At 43.2% G+C, this 19,857-nt stretch overlaps 2 protein-coding genes and 1 long non-coding RNA gene across 10 annotated transcripts in view; 1 reads left to right on the top strand and 2 right to left on the bottom strand.

The window, feature by feature from the left end:
* The window catches only part of LOC135242408 (NACHT, LRR and PYD domains-containing protein 3-like), a 421,399-nt gene extending 410,588 nt beyond the window's left edge, over nt 1-10,811 (top strand). For all 8 annotated transcript variants that reach the window (XM_064313487.1, XM_064313480.1, XM_064313479.1 and 5 more), the window contains 4 exons: nt 229-402; nt 4,839-5,000; nt 5,848-5,894; nt 9,714-10,811. In XM_064313487.1, the coding sequence (XP_064169557.1) occupies nt 229-402; nt 4,839-5,000; nt 5,848-5,894; nt 9,714-10,339 (1,009 nt within the window). In that variant the 3' untranslated portion in view covers nt 10,340-10,811. The remainder of the gene's footprint in view (nt 1-228; nt 403-4,838; nt 5,001-5,847; nt 5,895-9,713) is intronic.
* Nucleotides 1-19,857, bottom strand: part of LOC135242400 (protein NLRC3-like) — a 1,894,071-nt gene that overhangs the window by 440,978 nt on the left and 1,433,236 nt on the right. The gene's annotated exons all lie outside the window — the stretch shown is intronic.
* The window catches only part of LOC135242452 (uncharacterized), a 152,199-nt gene that overhangs the window by 95,281 nt on the left and 37,061 nt on the right, over nt 1-19,857 (bottom strand). The window lies entirely within an intron of this gene.

Genomic DNA, 19,857 nt, shown 5'->3' with positions numbered 1-19,857 from the left:
GTTAATAGAGCACAGTAATGCCTTAGACTTGTGTGGATTAGTCAGAATACTTAATGAACATAATTTACATACCCCCTCCCTGTTTTTGTGTGTACATTTCAGGAATGCGTAGGTACATATATATCAACTGCCAAGGTGCACAGTGTCACAGCTGTGAATTTGTGCATGTGTGTGTGTGCACGTGGGTGGGTGTGCGCGTGGGTGTGCATGTGTGTGGTTTCTCCATAGGCTGGGTTGGTGTAATCTCACAGAGGGCTGCTGTGGTGTTCTGGCCTCAGTCCTGCGTTCTCCTCACTCAGAGCTGAGAGATCTGGAGCTCAGAGACAACGAGCTGCAGGATTCAGGAGTGAGAGTGCTCTCTGCTGGATTGGAGGACCCACATTGTAAACTGCAGAGACTGGGGTGAGTACAAACAGAAATAGTAGGGGGAATTATGCGAAAAGTCGAAATGCGGCAGATAGAAGCATGAAATTTTGATACATATGTCCCTTGGGTGATCCTAAGACATCCTAGAAGGGGTGCCCAAAAAAATCTTAAACAGGAAGTGAGTTATTGAAGAAATTCAAAATGGCCACCTAAACAGTTGGCAGTTGACTCAAAAGGCACCTAAAGGACTTCATAAAAGCATGAAATTTGGCACAAATGTCCCCTGGGAGATCCTAAGACATCCTGGAACGGGTGCCCAAAAAATCTTTAAATAGGAAGTGAGCTATTGTAGAAAATCTAAATGGCCACCTAAACAGTTGGCAGCTGACTCAAAAGGTACCTAAAGGACCTCATAAAAGCATAACATTTGGTACGTACATTGCGTGATCCGAATATATCCTAGAAGGGGTGCCCCCAAAAACTCTTAAACAGGAAGTGAGCTATTGAAGGAATTCAAAATGGCTGTCTAAACAGTTGGCAATTGACCTATGTTTCACCCAAGTGGACTCATTTCAATCTCAAGGTTGCTAATATTTTGGTTGTAAATAATTTAAATGTAATTGTTTAATTGAATGTAATTTGTTAATTTGAGGCAATTGAAACCACGTACAGTTGATTGGCTCAAGCTATTGTACTGGACTGTCAGTAGGGGCAGAGGGGAAGAAGGTGAGCCACAACGATCATTTGTACTGCTGGTGTTTTTAAAATAAATTATTTGTCTTTTTAAAGTCTTGTTTTACTTGGTTGTTTTAAAGCCTTTTTACAAGGTAATAAAAAATAAAAAGCTTCTAACATGCAGTATAAGATCTCATTTGAGGGACATAATCTAGTGTGCCAATTCACGTTCCAGAACATTGGGATAATGCTATGCAAGGCAACCCAGCATCCCGGCATCGACACTTTCGAGAACAGAGGGGCTCAGTTTTGCAGCCACACATTAGGAGTTCTCTACAAACTTTGGCAGCCTCTGGCAAGAGTGTCCATAAAGGTGTCCACGAATCAGCTACTTTGGTCCATCCATATTTTTCAGAAGAAGGTACAGACTGGATAGCTTTCAGACCTTTGCACCAAATGCTAGCTTGGTACCCTGCCCGATTTGAATGTTGTAGCAGTGCAGCCTGTGTGGGAGGAATGTTTTCCATTGAGAGACATTTTTGAGAAAACAGGTCCTTCCTTAGATCATTGACCTTTTCAATGGCAGTTGTCTTGTCATACAGAACACAGGTGTATCTTTCCAGCAATGCAAAACTGTTTGATTCCTGGCTAAGCGGTTGAAAAGGATTAGCTGTCATAGCAATGAAGGCATTTGTCACTTCCGAAAATGATTTCCATGCAGCCCAGGCTGTCTTTTTGCCTTTGCCCTGGAACTGTGAAGTTGTATCACAGCCTGTGAATGAGTGGAATCCCAGTAGAGCTAAACTCATTTTCCTCCCTAGCTTTTTGAAAATAGTATTGATGCATATTTACTGGAAGTTTTGCCCCATACCAAAAGCAACCCAGAGGCCTATATTTGGGTAGTCTTTGGCAAGCTGTCCAAACAGACTAACAAGGATCACTATGATGTCCGTATCCACTGTTCGAATTATGACTGACTGTGCACCCTTTTGTAGAGCATATTTTAGATGGATGCATACTCTAGTGTCTGCCTCCTCATGGTCACACTCTGGCATTGGGGCTAGAGGACCTGGTGAAAGCACATGCCTATCTTTAGTGACATATATTTGCTTACCAGTTTCAAATGTGATGGAGTTAACTTTCTCAGCTAGCATTTCAAAGAGCTCTTCCTTGTTCAATGGAAGCTTAGTCATCTCACCAACTTTTTGTCGGAGGCCATGTCCTCTCTTTTCTCGTGTTGATTTTTTTCGGCTATTATTTTTGTATACATCCCAAACCATGTCAAGTCTGTCACAGGTCTTCAACTGAAGCTCTATCTATGGTAGGAAGACATCACTGGCATATTCACTAAAGGTAGATACTTTATCAACAGGCAGGGAGTGTGCGATAGCAGCTCCATCAATGATTTTAGCATCAACAGAGGATGATACTGGTGGGTAAGTATCAGCAGCTATTAGAACCAACAGATCGGATTACCCCACATCCCTATGCATATGGTATCCCATCACCAAAAAGGTGTCATTTTCCTAAGATGCAGTGTTTCACAATTCGCTAATAGCACACTAACATGCTAACGTTACTCAGTCAAACCCCTATTCAAACAAATTGGCTTGCACAAATGCTAATGCACGACATGCATTGTTTAAAGACTTGTTGTCCCACAATCCCATGCTAACGTGCTAACATTACTCAAACCCCTATTCAAACAGATTAGCTTGCACAAATGCTAATTCAAGACATGGCATGCTATATTTTTGATGGTGATGAAAGCAAACCATAATCAACTGTAAAATACTAGCACGTTGTACAGTTGTCTAGCAAGACAGGCGATTGATAAGTTGGATAACCAGATTAAACAACAAATGAAATGAATAGCAAGAAACCGTGGAGAAGCTAGAACTTGTTTGCAGTTTGTAAACAGCACCCTTCTGTGTTATTATCAGTGAGGAGCTAACATTTTTTCCCCCAGTGTTCACAGATTGCTGATACTTTGTTCAACATGCTTTGGTATAAAAGCGTCTGCTAAATACCTAAATTGTAAACTGTATAAGTTACGGTAGCTCAAGTTTATTTGGTGCCAATGGGAAACTAACCTAAGATAGTTACATGCTAAATGTTAACTTCACAATCCAGGGGGAATGTTTTTTCCAGCACAAAATACATGGCCAATCGAGTCACCGAGCTCTGTTCTGATATACTGCCTTTATTGATTAGTTAAGCCCCGCCCCCTCATACCCCCCCACCCCCCTTCCCCAAAGATCAGTCCAGGGTCTTGTTTGCAATGATAAGACATTTCTATACATTCCCAATAGTCTCTACACCCAACTGTGTGCTTCTATCTACAACATAAGAAATTAGCCAATTTTTTTGGCATTAAAATGCTAATGAGTTGTGTCCCAATAGAGGGCTTGATCTCTGGTCATATGAAGATTTTAACAATAAATTATCTATAGATTTTAATTCATTGGTTCTTTTAAAGTTTTTTAAAAAACAATTATGTATATATGCCATTGAAAATATACCACTCAGAAAAAGATTCATTTGGAAGGTCATCTCATTCCAACTGTTTTTTTAAGCCTATGTTTGGTGTTTAAAGCTGTTTAAAATGTATTTAAGAAAATGTCCATGGGTTATTTTGGGAAAATCCTTTAATACTTGTCTATTTACTATAAATGTAAAAGCTAACATTAGCATAATAAGCCAAAAATTATATCACATTTTAGGAATCTTGTGTCTTTTCTGGCGGCTTTTCCCTTATGGATTTTCCCTTTTAAAAAGCCTTTAATGGGTCCAAATTTTTTGGCACTGAGATGATGAGGTACATCCTAAAGAGTGTCTGTACCAAATTTGGTCTTATATCCACTGCTAGTTGACCATTTTTTGAGCTTAATTCCCCCTACTAAAAACCCCTTCAATAAATAAGGGCTACTGCTAATGTGACTACATACAACTCTGATGTTGATGTTTCTGATGTGAAAACAGACACTCCACAGAACTGAAACAGCATGTTCCTGTTCTTCCTCTTGGAAGAATAAAACTGCACACAAATGAATGAAGAAAATTAATTTGTTCTGTTTACTGTAGTGGGGTGTAAACTCAAATGTGTTTGATAATGACTCATTCCACATCCATTTTATTTTATATATAGCTGTAGAAGGTGTGTAACACACTGCTATGTGTTTGACACACACAGCCCTGTTAGTTTATATTAAGGTGTGTGTGGTGTGGGGATGGCTGGTTTAAGCAGCCACACCTGCCCTGGGTCAAGCTAATTAGACCTGGCCAATTGGATGATTGGTTAAGAATGAGAGAATTGGCCAGGCTAATTGGACCCAGGAACAGGAGTGGCTGCACCTGTGCGTATTGAGGTAATCAGTGCGCACAGGTTAAATCTGCCAGCCCCACCCACACAGGGGAGCTCTCTGTCATGACAGTGTTTAAGATCTGCTCACTTGGCTGTAACATCTTGCCAAACCCTTGCAAATAAATGTGGACTATTTGAACATCTTCTCCCTGTGTCTCTGTGCTGGAGGGCCCCAAAGAAAGCCACTTCGGTGGCCTGTGGCAGGCGTGTTTGTCGCAGTGTGTAACACTGCTATGTGTCTGACACACACAGCCCTGTTAGTTTATATTAATCTGTGTAAGGTATGTAACCCACTGCTATGTGTTTGACACACACGGCCCTGGTTGTTTATATTAGTGTGTGTAAGGTGTGTAACGCACTGCTATGTGTTTGACACATACAGCCCTGATGGTTTATATTAGTGTCTAAGGTGTGTTTGTCCTTCTCTCTGCAGGCTGTCAGGCTGTAGAGTCACACAGACAGGCTGTGATTCTCTGGCTTCAGCTCTGTGTTCAAACCCCTCACACCTGAGAGAGCTAGACCTGAGATACAATCACCCGGGAGACTCAGGAGTGAGAGCGCCGTCTGCTGCTAAACTGGACACACTCACACTGCTGTAAGTACAGAATGTTTCCACACTGCACCTCACACACACACACACACCTGAGAGAGCTGGACCTGAGATTCAATCACCCAGGAGACTCAGGGAGTTTCCACACTGCACCTCACACACACACACTCACAAAACGGGTTGGGGGGACATGGAGGGCACTGTACAAACCAGCATAACCCAAGAGGGTTGGGGATCTACAGTGGAGGGTGCTGCACGGGACCACTGCAGTAAATAGTTTTATTTCTGTGATGAACTTGGCAGGATCCCACCATTGTCCATTCTGTATGGAGAAAGAAACTGTTTATCATTGCTTTTCGGTGTGTGCCAGACTGCAACCTCTCTTTCTTTTTTGGGAAGTTTATTTTGGTTACTGGGGAACATTAATTCGTAAGATTTTTATCCTTGGTTTCCCATACAATCAAAGACAGATAAGTGCCAGCTCATTAATTTCATTTCAGGGCAAAAATGGCAGTTTCTACAAGTGGGAAAAATATGATTGGTGGAGGGGACAGGCAAGATGTGGTTGTTGTAGTTAGGGGTTTGGTCAGGGACACAGTGTTGGTGGAGTTTCAATACTACAAAGCAATGGAGAGCTTGAGTAGTTTCAGAGTGTGTGTGTGTGTGTTAAAAGGGTGTTTTATGTTCAGTGGAGGGAGGGGAGATTTTTTGCACATGGAATAGGGTGAGGGAATGAAATAAGTTTCCTTTGTGACAGATTTGTGTTTTTTCATATGATCTTGGTTTTGTGTTTTATTGTGTCTTTGTTTTTATTCATGTAATGTCATTGGTGTGTTGACAGTGGAAATAAAGGATGGTTAAAATTCTGAATTCTGTTCTGCTGTTCTTACAGTGTGGACCATGGAGGAGAGAACAGGACCAAACCTGGACCCAGGAAATGTGAGTGTGTATCGACACAGAACACTTTCCATAGATACACACTGCTGTGCTTGTGTGTGTGTGTGTGTGTGCGCGAGAGAGACTTCTCTCTTACACATTATATTACATTACATTACAGGCATTTGGCAGACGCTCTTATCCAGAGCGACGTACAACAAAGTGTATAACCATAACCAGGAACAAGTATGACGAAACCCCTAGAGAGAAGTACCGGTCCAAGTACAGGGAACAACCGCATAGTTCAACTTGGACCCTGATGGTTAAACTGATTAACACTAACAACGAGAACGGCAACAACGCAATCTATGGAAAAATAAAAATAAATAAAAATACAAGTAGTCGTTAAGACAGGCGCATCAACTAAGTAACCTATGAAACAGCTGCCTAGTTACAACCCTAAGTTTAGTCATTTACAGGGGGGAAGGGAGGGATGGAGAGAGGTGCAGCCTGAAGAGGTGGGTCTTCAGTCGTCGTTTGAAATTGTTCACAGTCTCAGCTGTTCTGACCTCCACAGGGAGGTCATTCCACCATCGTGGGGCCAGAACAGACAGGAGACGTGTTCTGGAAGTGCAGGTGCGAAGAGGGGAGGTGCTAGGCGTCCTGAGGTAGCAGAACGGAGGGATCTGGCTGGCATGTAGGGTTTGAATATCTTGTGAAGGTATGCTGGGGCTGATCCCTTGACTGCCTGGTATGCTAGGACCAATGTTTTGAATTTGATGCGAGCTATAACAGGCAGCCAGTGGAGGGTAGTGAGCAGGGGAGTTACGTGGGAGTGTCTGGGGAGGTTGAAGACCAGACGAGCCGCAGCATTCTGAATGAGCTGCAGGGGTCTGGTGGCAGATGCTGGTAGTCCAGCCAGAAGAGAGTTGCAGTAGTCCAGGCGGGATAGAACCATTGCTTGGACCAGGAGCTGGGTTGAGTAGGTGGTGAGAAAGGGGCGGATTCTGCGGATGTTGTATAGGAAAAATCTGCATGCCCGGGTTACTGCTGCAATGTTGTTGGAGAGGGACAGCCTGTTGTCCATCATCACTCCGAGATTCTTGGCGCAGGGTGATGATGTCACTACGGTGTCCCCTAAGGAAATGGAAAAGTCGAGGAGGGGAGAGGATAGAGCAGGAATAAAGATTAGCTCCGTCTTTCCCGGGTTGAGCTTCAAGTGGTGATTGTCCATCCAGCTCTGTATGTCCCTCAGGCAAGCGGAGATGCGGGCAGGGACCTGTGTGTCCGATGCGGAGAAGGAGAGAAAGAGTTGCGTGTCGTCGGCATAGGAATGATAGGACAAGCCATGGGCAGATATTACAGGGCCAAGGGATCTGGTGTACATGGAGAAAAGAAGGGGACCAAGGACTGAGCCCTGGGGAACTCCGGTGATGAGGGGACGGGGTGGTGATACCTTACCCGCCCAGGCAACCTGGAAGGAGCGGTCAGAGAGGTAGGACTCAATCCAGTCAAGGACTGTGCCGCGGATCCCTGTTGCTGCCAGGGAGGACAGGAGGGTAGAGTGGTCCACCGTGTCAAATGCAGCGGAGAGGTCTAGAAGAATCAGGACAGAGGAGAGGGAGGCTGCTCGTGCGGCATGGAGTGACTCACTGACCGAGAGGAGTGCAGTCTCAGTCGAGTGGCCAGGCCTGAAGCCAGACTGGTGGGGATCAAGCAGGTTGTTCTCAGAGAAGAAAGCAGAGAGCTGGTTAGATGCAGCACGTTCCAGTGTTTTGGATAGGAAAGGGAGGAGAGATACCAGGCGGTAGTTCTGAATGACTGAAGGATCTAGTGTGGGTTTCTTCAGCAGCGGGGTGATGTGGGCCTTCTTGAAGGATGAGGGGAAACATCCAGAAGATAGGGATGAGTTCACGAGGGAGGCGACAAAAGGGAGGATGTCTGGTGTGATTGCTTGAAGGAGAGATGAGGGGATAGGGTCGAGGGCGCAGGTGGTAGGGCGGTGGGTGAGCAGAAGCTGGGAGACTTCAGTGTCTGAGAGGAGAGAAAATGTGGAGAAACAGGGGGCGGAGGACGCGGAAGGGGCGGAGGACGCAGAGGGGGCGGAGGACGCAGAGGGGGCAAAGGAGCTGCGGATGTCTGCAATCTTTTCGTCAAAGAATGCTGCAAAGTCATCTGCAGTGAAGGAAGACTGGGATGGAGGAGGTGGCATGCTGAGGAGAGAAGAGAAAATAGAGAAAAGTTGACGAGGGTTAGAAATGGAGTTATGAATTTTGGTTTGGTAGAATTTTGCCTTAGCGGCAGTGACAGAAGAAGAGAACTCTGTCAGGAGAGACTGATAGGCTGAGAGGTCAGATGGGTCCCTGGATTTGGCCCACTTCCCCTCAGCAGCGCGGAGGGTGGCCCTGGAGGTGCGTAGGATGTCAGACATCCATGGACTGGGAGGGGATGAACGTGCTGGCCTAGGGACGAAGGGGCATAGGGAGTCGAGTGCTGAGGAGAGAGATGACGTCAGGGTGGAGGATGCAGAGTTAGTGGGGAGCTTGGAAAATGATTGAAGAGGGGGAGGGAAGCAGTCACTCTGGGAGCAAGAGAAGAGGGTGATAGGGAGCGGAGGTTACGGCGGACAGTGACAGTGGGGATGGGAGGGGGAGAGGGAGGGTGTGGAGAGAGGGGAGGGAGAAGGAGATGAAATGATGGTCAGACGTATGCAGGGGGTAACCGTAAGATTGGAGCTGGAGCAGGTCCTCAGGAAGATCAGGTCTAGGAGGTTGCCTGCCTTGTGGGTTGGAGGAGAGTGTTGTAGGGAGAGGTCAAGGGAGTGAAGTAGTGGTAGGAAGGCAGCAGACTGGGAGGCTTCTAGGTGGATGTTAAAATCTCCAAGGAGGATCAGCGGGGTGCCGTCCTCAGGAAGGAGCTGAGCAGGGTGTCTAGCTCATCCAGGAAGCTTCCCAGGGGCCCCGGGGGGCGATAAATAACAATAATATAAAGGTTAGCAGGGTAGGTGATAGAGACAGGATGGAATTCAAAAGTGGATATGGACAGGTCAGGGAGGGGGAGAACAGAGAATTTCCAGGTGGGGGAGATCAGTAGACCAGTACCACCACCACGGCCAGATCGCCGGGGGGTGTGGAGAAGGAGTAGGAGGATGAGAGGGCAGCAGGAGTGGCAGAGTTGTCTGGTGTGATCCAGGTCTCTGTGAGGGCAAGGAACTGCAGGGATTGGAGGGAGGCATAGGCGGAAATGAAGTCTGCCTTGCGCGTAGCAGACTGGCAGTTCCATAGTCCTCCTGTGACCGTGAAGTTCTCACAGGGGGTCAGCGGGGGGTAGCAGAGGTTAGAGGGGTTCCGTTGTCGAGGGGGGCCACGTCGCTGGAAGCGCCTTCTGAGGGGGAGAGCACAGACTGGAATGGGGAACTGGCTCATAAACTAGGAGCGAGCGACGCTAGCGTCGCTCCGAGTGTACCTAATTAGCAGCTGAAAAGCTGAGTCGAATAACGCACTGATTACAGAGGTTAACAGTTTGTGATAGTGCAATAATCGCAATCTATCAATTCTAAGAATCAAAGTGAAGTGGAAAAGTTTAAAATCTAAAGTGAACAACCTAAAAACAAAGACACCTAACGCAACCTGAAAACAAAGACCAGTTTCCACACAGGGAAAAGTTTAAAATCTAACGCGGTATGTAATTAGTAAATGAACGCAGATACTTATCCACTCTAGCAGGACGGATTTCGGCACATAAACACATAAACACATAAACAGAAACACACATGTACACAAACACACACGCAGGTACTATCACAGCTCTTTCGCTCACGCACATATAATGAGGTGAATATTAATAATGATAATTAATCTCATTAATGTCTCTGGTTTGCAGATGGCTGTCAGTTCACACTGGATCCAAACACAGTGCACAGAAAGCTGTTTCTCTCTGAGGAGAACAGGAGAGTGACACACACACCGGGGAAAGAGGAGCGTCCATATCCTGATCATCCAGAGAGATTTGAGCATGAGCCCCAGGTTGTGAGCAGAGAGAGTGTGTGTGAGCGCTGTTACTGGGAGGCTGAGTTCAGTTTGTCTGAGCCGGGGGGAGGGGTAGATATAGCAGTGACAGATAAAGGAATCAGCAGGAAAGGAGAGGGTTCTGACTCTGTGTTTGGATGGAATAAAAACGCCTGGAGTCTGTTGTGCGTTAAACACAGTGACTCTGATGAGCTCAGTTACGCTGTCTGGCACAATAACAACCCAACAGACTTAACTGCCCTCACCTCCCCCTACCGCAGAGATGGAGTGTGTGATGATGATGATGCTGATGATGATAGAGGAGTGTGTGTGTACAGGGTAGGAGTGTGTGTGGACCGTCCGGCCGGCACTCTGTCCTTCTACAGCGTCTCAGACTCTGACACACTGACCCTCCTGCACAGATTCCACACACACTTCACTGAAAACACACCCCTCTGTGCTGGATTTTACATGAGGAACTCCTCAGCGTCCCTCTGCTAACTGGAGTAGAGACACACACACACATTCACACACGCACGCACGCACACACAAACGCACATGCGCACACACACACACACACACGTGCACATATGCACTCGCACGCATGCACGCACACACACACACACTCACATACACACACACACACACACACACACATATATACACACACTCAAATACACATACACACACACGTATAAACACACACAGACATACTCAAAGGCACTCTCACGCACACACACATACAGTTGAAGTCGAAGGTTTGCATACACCTTAGCCAAATCCATTTAAACTCAGTTTTTCACAATTCCTGACATTTAATCCTAGTAAACATTCCCTGTCTTAGGTCAGTTAGGATCACAACTTTATTTTAAGAATGTGAAATGTCAGAATAATAGTATCGAGAATGATTTATTTCAGCTTTTATTTCTTTCATCACATTCCCAGTGGGTCAGAAGTTTACATACACTCTGTTAGTATTCGGTAGCATTGCCTTTAAATTGTTTAACTTGGGTCAAACATTTCAGGTAGCCTTCCACAAGCTTCTCACAATAAGTTTCTGGAATTTTGGCACATTCCTCCTGACAGAACTGGTGTCACTGAGTCAGGTTTGTAGGCTTCCTTGCTCAGACACGCTTTTTCAGTTCTGCCCACAAATTTTTGATTGGATTGAGGTCAGGACTTTGTGATGGCTGCTCCAATACCTTGACTTTGTTGTCCTTAAGCCATTTTGCCACAACTTTGGAAGTATGCTTTAGGTCATTGTCCATTTGGTAGACCCATTTGCGACCAAGCTTTAACTTCCTGGCTGATGTCTTGAGATGTTGCTTCAGTATATCCACATAATTTTCCTTCCTCCTGATTCCATCTATTTTCTGAAGTGCACCAGTCCCTCCTGCAGCAAAGCACCCCGACAACATGATGCTGCCACCCCCATGGTGTTCTTCAGCTTGCAAGCCTCATCCTTTTTCCTCCAAACATAACAATGGTCATTATGGCCAAACAGTTCAATTTTTGTTTCACCAGACCAGAGGATATTTCTCCAAAAAGTAAGATCTTTGTCCCCATGTGCAGTTGCAAACTGTAGTCTGTCTTTTTTATGGCGGTTTTGGAGTAGTGGCTTCTTCCTTGCTGAGCAGCCTTTCGTTATGTCGATATAGGACTCGTTTTACTGTGGATACTTTTGTATCTGTTCCCTCCAGCATCTTCACAAGGTCCTTTGCTGTCGTTCTGGGATTGATTTGCACTTTTCGCACCAAAGCACGTTCATCTCTAGGAGACATCTCTCCTTCCTGAGCAGTATGACGGCTGCGTGGTCCCATGGTGTTTATACTTGCGTACTATTGTTTGTACAAATGAACGTGGTACTTTCAGGCATTTGGAAATTGCTTCCAAGAATGAACCAGACTTGTGGAGGTCCACAATTTTCTTTCTGAGGTCTTGGCTGATTTCTTTTGATTCTCCCATGATGTCAAGCAAACAGGCAGTGAGTTTGAAGGTAGGCCTTAAAATACATCCACAGGTTGACATCCTCCAATTGACTCAAATGTCAATTAGCCTACCAGCAGTTTCTAAAGCCATGACATCATTTTCTGGACTTTTCCAAGCTGTTTAAGCCGTTAGCGCACAAGCCAAATCTTGCCAATCCTTGCCCATTTAGGGGGTACCCTATTTAAAGCTTTATAACTCCAGATGTGAACACCACAGACACTTGAAAATGGCTTAAATGAAGCAAGACATCGGTACAATTTACAATACTAACACAGATTAATTTATATTCATAATTTTGGAAGAAATGAAGTGCCACAGATGCAATTGTTTTGCAAAAAATCTAAAATGAATTTGCACTTTTTAAGTTTACAATGAAATACTGAGAGATTGCATATATACAGCAGGTTAAACGATACATGTGCTAGATCAAAAACTTCTTGACCACAAGTTCATAAATTCTAAGGGTAGATATGTAGAACTACTATAGATGTATGAAGCAAAAACTAAGCAGTGTACCCAGCGTCTCCAAATCTATCCAAAATGCCTAAATTATGCATTGCTGTAAATCACAACATATTCACGTATTTCACTACAAATCAATTGTTTTGACTCAAGAAGATCACTGTTACAAAATTTTCAAGTGGGAATTACAAGCTTTCAGTCAGTACAGTGGTCTAAAATATCTAGGGGTCCAGAAACATATTCAAAATCTCTCCAAAATTGAATAAAATGATTTTTGTCTGTTATAAAGCATATAAACAAGCCCCTTATGAAGGTTTAAGATGAAACATTGCTATCAGATTAAAAAAATAATGCAAAAATATTGTCACACAATGCAGTACAGTACCTATATGTGTAATAATTAACTCTTGTGTGTATTTCTATACTCTGTACTCTGGTATGTTTTCTTGTATGGGGATGAGACGACATGAAAACAATTTTCAACCGTCCGCCACGTTTTGGCAATGTTCCAACTCTCACGTCATCACTGTTGCATGCTTCACAAAAACTATTACACTACCATCTAACACTTACATTACAGTGTGAAATATCCACATTATATAACACCACTAACCTATTTAAAGATACTCAATTTCAAAAATAACGTATATAACCGAAATATTTTGAGCAGTAATACTTACACAGCAATGATGAAATTTAATCTATTTTCGGTAGATGGAGACAGACAGTGTCAATGATACTGTTCTATTCGCTTCTGTTTTGCTCCAGAAGACGATGTCAGCTAGGTCTAAGCATATGGCTTAGCTATGTCCAGAAGTCCTCAATAATAATAGTATTTCCCAAGAAATTACGAAATATGGTTAACCACGTTTTGTTAGGTGCAGAGTATTTTTCTGCTAACATAGAGTGAATGCGTAAGTGAATGCGATGCTAAGAATATTTTCTGTTACGCTGACCTATAAAACGCTATTCCAAAAGCAGAATTAGACATTTTATACATCGTTAGAAAGCTTATACTCTCACCTACTGAATAAATGAATTGTCAATCAAGCCAGACTGTACTAAAAAGGGCAACGACGCTGTAAACAACAGGTGTGGTATTACGCACAGCTATTTTGGAAGATACCCAGGCGTCACAAATGCATGTATATTTCCCAAACGGATTGTCCAAGACAATATATGACCACGCAATCTCAAAAGGGACATCTCTACACGTAGAACCAGCAGTAAGGTTGTATATTTATTCAATATTTAATCCCAGATATTGACTGTAGAATGACATGGTATCATTTTTAAAAACTTTTTCTCGTTTATTTCGTTATTCAGTGAGCAGCGTTTTCACTGCTGTATAGGCATATCTTAGAGCTATTGTCGGGTTTATCTTGTTGCTATGACGGAATATGATTTTTTTAGTGGTGAAAGAATATTTTTATGAATGCGAAGATAGACAATATTGTTCATTATGTCAAGGGTGGGGGGTGTTTTGTAGATGAAACTGCAGAGGGGGTGCGTGTTAAATGAACGACCAGAGCGACAATGGTGGGGCTGCGAAACTCCGTTTTCGGCATAGTTGTCGTGTATCGTCTACTAATGAAACTAAAACAACGCGTTTCTGTTTTTAACTCACACTTTGGTTGCAGTAGCACCGAACGTTTCAGTTTAATAATCTCTTAGCTTTGCGCTAAGAGGTCAAAAGGCACAGTTAACTTAGTGTATGTAAACTTCTGGAATTGTGATATAGTGAATTAGAAGTGAAATATTCTGTTTGTAAACAATTGTTGTGTCATGCACAAAGTAGATGTCCTAACTGACTTGCCAACACTATAGTTTGCTAACATGAAATCTGTGGAGTGGTTAACAATGGGTTTTAATGACTTCAACCTAAGTATATGTAAACTTCCGACTTCAACTGTACACACTCATGCTCATGCATGCACATACACTCAAATACACAATCACACAAACACACAAATGCACACTCACACATACTCATGCACTCAGTCATACTCACACACATGCATACACACAGACACACACACATACATGCGTGCACATGCACACACACACACACACACACACATACTCATACACTCACACACATACACACACACATACTCACATCCAGTCACTCCCACAAATGTACGCATGCATGCACACACATTCACAGATTCACGCACACAAACACACTCTCACACACACACACACACACACATACACACGTCGACACACTTGCAACCTTCCTTGACCAATGCCTTACCAATGCAATTTCTGTGTCCAATATTAACTTCAGTACAGTTTAAACCCTGTACATAAGAGTATGATCCTTTAGCAGGTTCAGGTTTAGCACTTGCTATCTAAATCTGATTTTATTTTTTTACATTTTAATACATTGCAATATTGCAAATGTTCAAGGTGTGTTTATGTACTTTTGATTATTAAAACATTAAGATAACATTGAGTGTAACAATGGCAAAAGATTCAGGTTAAAATTCTTTTGAAGTAATGATTATGTCTCCTGTATCTGCATCTTTGTATACAAGAAGGGGGCAACATAGCTCAGGAGGTAAGACCGATTGTCTGGCAGTCGGAAGGTTGCCGGTTCAAACCCCGCCCTGGGCATGTCGAAGTGTCCTTGAGCAAGACACCTAATCCCTAACTGCTCTGGGGAATGAGAGGCATCAATTGTAAAGCGCTTTGGATAAAAGCGCTATATAAATGCAGTCCATTTACCATTTACAAGAAGCCAGTGGCAAACTCCTCCACTTAAATGTGCATTTTACTAGTTTTTACAGTTGCTTTCATTCATTTTCAAAAGAGTTCCAATGTGCAAATTTCTGTGGGCAAATGCAGCTGATAGGGAGAATGCAGAATGATCACTGCAGTGTACTTATTTCCTTTCATTACTGTAAACAATGATGGTTTGAGTTTCCTTATTTATTGGGTCAGGATTGGTTTTTTTAACCTGTTGCTTTAATTTTCTGTATTTTCAGACAGTAATCTTCAATGATTAAACCTGTATTATAAAAAATATAAATTTTTTTGGTGTTATGATTTATTATTGTGTAATGTATTTAACTCCTGTGACACAGTACTTATTTCACATTCTATATGGGATTATGTTTGGGCTCCATATGAGCAGATCAGCATGGGGCTAAAGTCTGCACAGTTGAAGCAATGAAATTCATCTACATTCGTGGAAATAAAATCCATTATAAGAAAAGTTGTGTAGTGTCTGATGAATGCTTGCTTCTGTTACTGTAGTATAACCAGAACTCAGTACATTTTGAAAAAGTCACTGCTTGTCTATTGAGCAGGTATGTTACTTCTCAAATAAATGGTTTTCCTGTAGGTTTAAACCTGGCTCTGCTGCACATCAGTAGAATGGATTAGACCACTAAGCCAAAATCAGGGCGGAAGTGTGGTTTGCATGACATCCAGTCTCTGAGATGTTCCTGAGACCCTGCAGTTTTTCTCATTTTTTCAGATGCATTTCTGTTAACTGCAGTCTCACATTACAAATGCATTATATTATGTTATGATTGCTTTGGCTCAATGTGGAATGTGGGGCGACATAGCTCAGGAGGTAAGAGCAGTTGTCTGGCAGTCGGAGGGTTGCCGGTTCGATCCCTGCACTGGGCGTGTCGAAGTGTCCCTGAGCAAGACACCTAACCCCTAACTGCTCTGGTGGATGAGAGGCATCAATTGTAAAGCGCTTTGGATGAAAGCGCTATATAAATGCAGTCCATTTACCAAATCTCAATTTGCCAAACTGACTGGCAAAATTCTTACCTTACGAGACAAATTGCTGCACCTACAAAACTCTAAATCACACACTGAGTTTTCACAAAAGTCACCTCATATTAAGACGTTCAAATTGTTATTGCTAGACATGCAGATTGTGAAATAAAGTCAACATGTGTGCAATCCTGCCAACAACATTGCCCAGGTGAGTCGCATTGCAGCACGATTGGTAATCCCAACATAAAAGGCTGTTTTACAGCACTACATTCAGCAGTGTCTGACAACATGGAGCAGCCCAATGCTGTTGGTACTGATGGACGGGTCGTGGCTGAGGCTGAGGTTGTGGTCAAGCAGGCAGCAGAAATATTGTTGTATCGAATGAATTAAGAGCCACAGTGATTGACCATGTCATAAATCCAGGCATAGCAATGGGAGAAACTGGAAAGATTGTAAGGCCCAACTTAAAAATGTCAACAGTGGCATCTAGTTAGAGCTTTTGAACTGAACATTGATAAGTAAATAATTTACTGCAAAATGTGATAATGTAATTACATTATAGGATTGATGTGTTGGTGTCATTTTATATTATTACAGTATTACAGTGGGATATTACAGAATTACAGTACTGATAAGAACATAATGCACAGAAATTTCTTGTGTTTGCTCATAGAGTACCTACATACTGTAAAGCATTGGTCTGTTTCTACTGTTCCAGTAATGCTCTTGTGTCTTTATTTCAGAGATTGATGGTGATCGATGCTGGAGCTCCTGTTGCATAGATTTTTATGTTTTGGACACACGGTCTTGATTTTTGTGTCTTTCTTGTATTACGATGGACTCCATTGCATGTGTTTTGCCATGTGCAGTTAGCTGGGGAGGGTTAAGAAAATTCCATCACAAGCAAAATGTTTTTCAGCCAATCTATTTGCTTGTGGCTATGAAATGGTATTCATCACTAGCTTAAAGCCAAAACATTTCAACATGTCAGTTTGACGTTGTCCAACATGGTTTTACAGTACCTAACATACAACACAGGGTTGAAGCACAATAATTCCTTGAACATCAAGTTTTATATGATATTCTTTGAACTGAAAAAACTGTTTTATCAAAGAGCACTGATGTGGTACATACATATAGTTAAAAAAAAATAGCCAATTAAAGAGCATGTTTTCCACTGTAATGAATGCCATTACAAAAAGCTTGGCTGACATGATTCTTTTTAAGGCCATTGTTAAATTTGTACATGTCTTTGGAAATATGTGAAGAGAAATTCTATAAACAGATAAAATTTGAGAACTCACCAGAGGTCTAAGAAATTTTCAAGTCCAAAATCTGTGCACAATCCTTTCAGTGAACATCTTTGACACCTGCCTCCATCTTCTCTTTACACATTACTGTAAGTATATGAATGTATTTCATTCTGTGGGAATTACAGTGAATCACCAAGGTCAAGGTCAAATCCAAAGTTCACCTTTTCCATTAGCAGTGAGAAGTGTGGTGTTGCTCTGTCCTCTATTGCAGCATCTCCTGTTTAGAGTACAGTAAGCAAACATAAAGGAAAGATATTCATTATCAGGCTATGGCTGCAGAGAGGCACTAAAGTCGCTTTTCCACCACATGGTACCGGCTCAACTCGACTCAACTTTTTTGGTTTTCCATCGGGAAAAAGTTGTGGATAGTACCTGGTACTTTTTTTGGTATCACCTCCGTCGAGGTTCCAAGTGAGCTGAGGCGATACCAAAAGGTAACGTGAAAACACTGTAGACCACTGATTGGTCAGAGAGAATTTTCGCTGGAATCGTCACCTTTGAGCAACCAGAGTCATCTCGTCGTCTGAGCTCTGATGTAGGATTTCCCAAACTCCTGTTTTTTTTCAGCAGTCTTTTGTCTTGCTGCCTTCAGCCTCTTTTGAAACAAAATTTGTCTCCTTGCTGTGACAAACAGCCACATACCGAGAATCAAGAAGAACACCATCCCTTCGATATCCTCCATTGTTCCTGTGTGTGTCGCGTTGAAGATGATGTCACGGCAGTTTTGTGCGGCGTCACTATGACGACCAGCTACATTGACTGTCCTTGGCATGCTTTATAACATGGCTCTGATACGGTGGCTGTTTTCTGATCCGGCTCTGTCTTCCTCTCTGAAAACATCACCGAATATTAACAACGAAAACACATTTCATCAAAGGGACTGCTTCATGTTGAAATCAGTGAGAAGATGAAACTCGTGACACCACCTGTCATTGGTTTGGCTCTGAAAATGTGCAGAAGAACGCAGAGAATGGTGCTGCTGTGTGATGAGGCTTGGATGGAGACACCTTCAATGGCCGGCTCTGCTGATGGGCAGCGACTGGCTGAGGAGCCACTAGGCCCTGATGTTGAGGCCCTGTCCTGCCGGGAATAGCATTTATTATTGTGAACTTCTAAGCATGGCTATGGCATATGTTTGCTGATAGACTCAGGTGATGCTGTTTTCTGGACCAAGTCAGAAGAGGAGAACGACAGCGTTGACTCTCACTCTCCATCTCTATCTACTGAATGTAGTAATGGGCACGGTCTTGTGTGCCCTAGAAAGGTTGCCGTAGTTCTACGCGCACGTCATGTGTGAGCGGTGGAATAAAGTATGGAGTCGCAAGCCTGAAAGTCTCCAGCTGAGTAGCTTAAAAATCATACTTCTACATGGTGTCAGAATAGATCACTTTTAATGCTTCCCGGCGGTATGCTCACCGAAACATACGGTGGTTCATTAAAATCAGTCTTCGATTGACTTTACGACATTATCAACGCCGTTCGGGTGTGTTACGTGCCATGTTTTTCTTTTGTGTGGACTTCCCTGCCTTCACCTGTCAGTCACCATCCACCAAGTCCCACCTTCACCAAGCCCCACCCTCCGTGTCAATTCTGGACAGCCAATCATAACTCGCCACATCTACTATAAAAACCCCACCTGTTTGTAACAATGGATGTCTGACTGTTTGCTCTGTGTTGTGTATTTGACTATGTATGTTAACCACTCACTTGAACTTGTCTTGTTTTATGTACACTTCCAAGGCTTGGGACAGGTAAGACTGGGGGCTCCTGTACATATGCCCGTAGGCTATGTTATGTATAGATTCACTAGTCCTTAGGGGTGATTGCCAACCAATTGTGTTTCAGTCTGCTAGTTAGAGTAGATAGGCCTTTTGTTTGTGTACTTGATACACTAGATTAGTTTACTCTCTGGTTTAGCTAGCTTGTTTTTTTGTTCTTTTGGCAACATCCAGCGTCCGTTGACCCTGGTAGTGTGTGTCTGGGTTGTTATATGTCTGGTAGTTTGTTGCACCGTTTTGTTTGTTATCACAGTAAACACCCATGCACTGAGTTGCTGCTTTGTCTGTGTTTTTTTGTTGTTACCATATCTACAGCATTAACATCTCCCGGCCATTAACATCAAGTTACATACCCCATGCACCCCTAGACCCATGGGGTCGTAACAGGTGTAATTACAGTTGCTAGATAGTTAGCCAGCCGAGCAACCGGCCCGCGCCGGAAAAGAAAACAGAAATGGATCAAGTGCGAATGTCAACGGAGAACTTTCGGATTGCACCCCCTGAAAATTTCAACTGTGTAGAGGTGGAGAAGTGGTCCAGCTGGATTAAAAGATTTGACAGATATCACAATGCATCAGGTCTCAGCAAAAAGGATGATGCATTTCAAGTTAAGGCGCTCATGTACTCAATGGGAGATGGTGCGGAGGACATTCTTGATACGTCATCATTGTCGGAAGTGGATAACCGTGTGTATACCAAGGTAAAAGACTACTTTGATGGACATTTTGTGGGGAAACAC

The sequence above is a fragment of the Anguilla rostrata genome, chromosome 16 (genome assembly GCF_018555375.3).
Source record: "Anguilla rostrata isolate EN2019 chromosome 16, ASM1855537v3, whole genome shotgun sequence".
In the NCBI taxonomy this organism is placed as follows: Eukaryota; Metazoa; Chordata; class Actinopteri; order Anguilliformes; family Anguillidae; genus Anguilla; species Anguilla rostrata.
The sequence above is the reverse complement of the archived record's forward strand: the minus strand, read 5'-3'. Positions and strand labels throughout refer to the sequence as shown.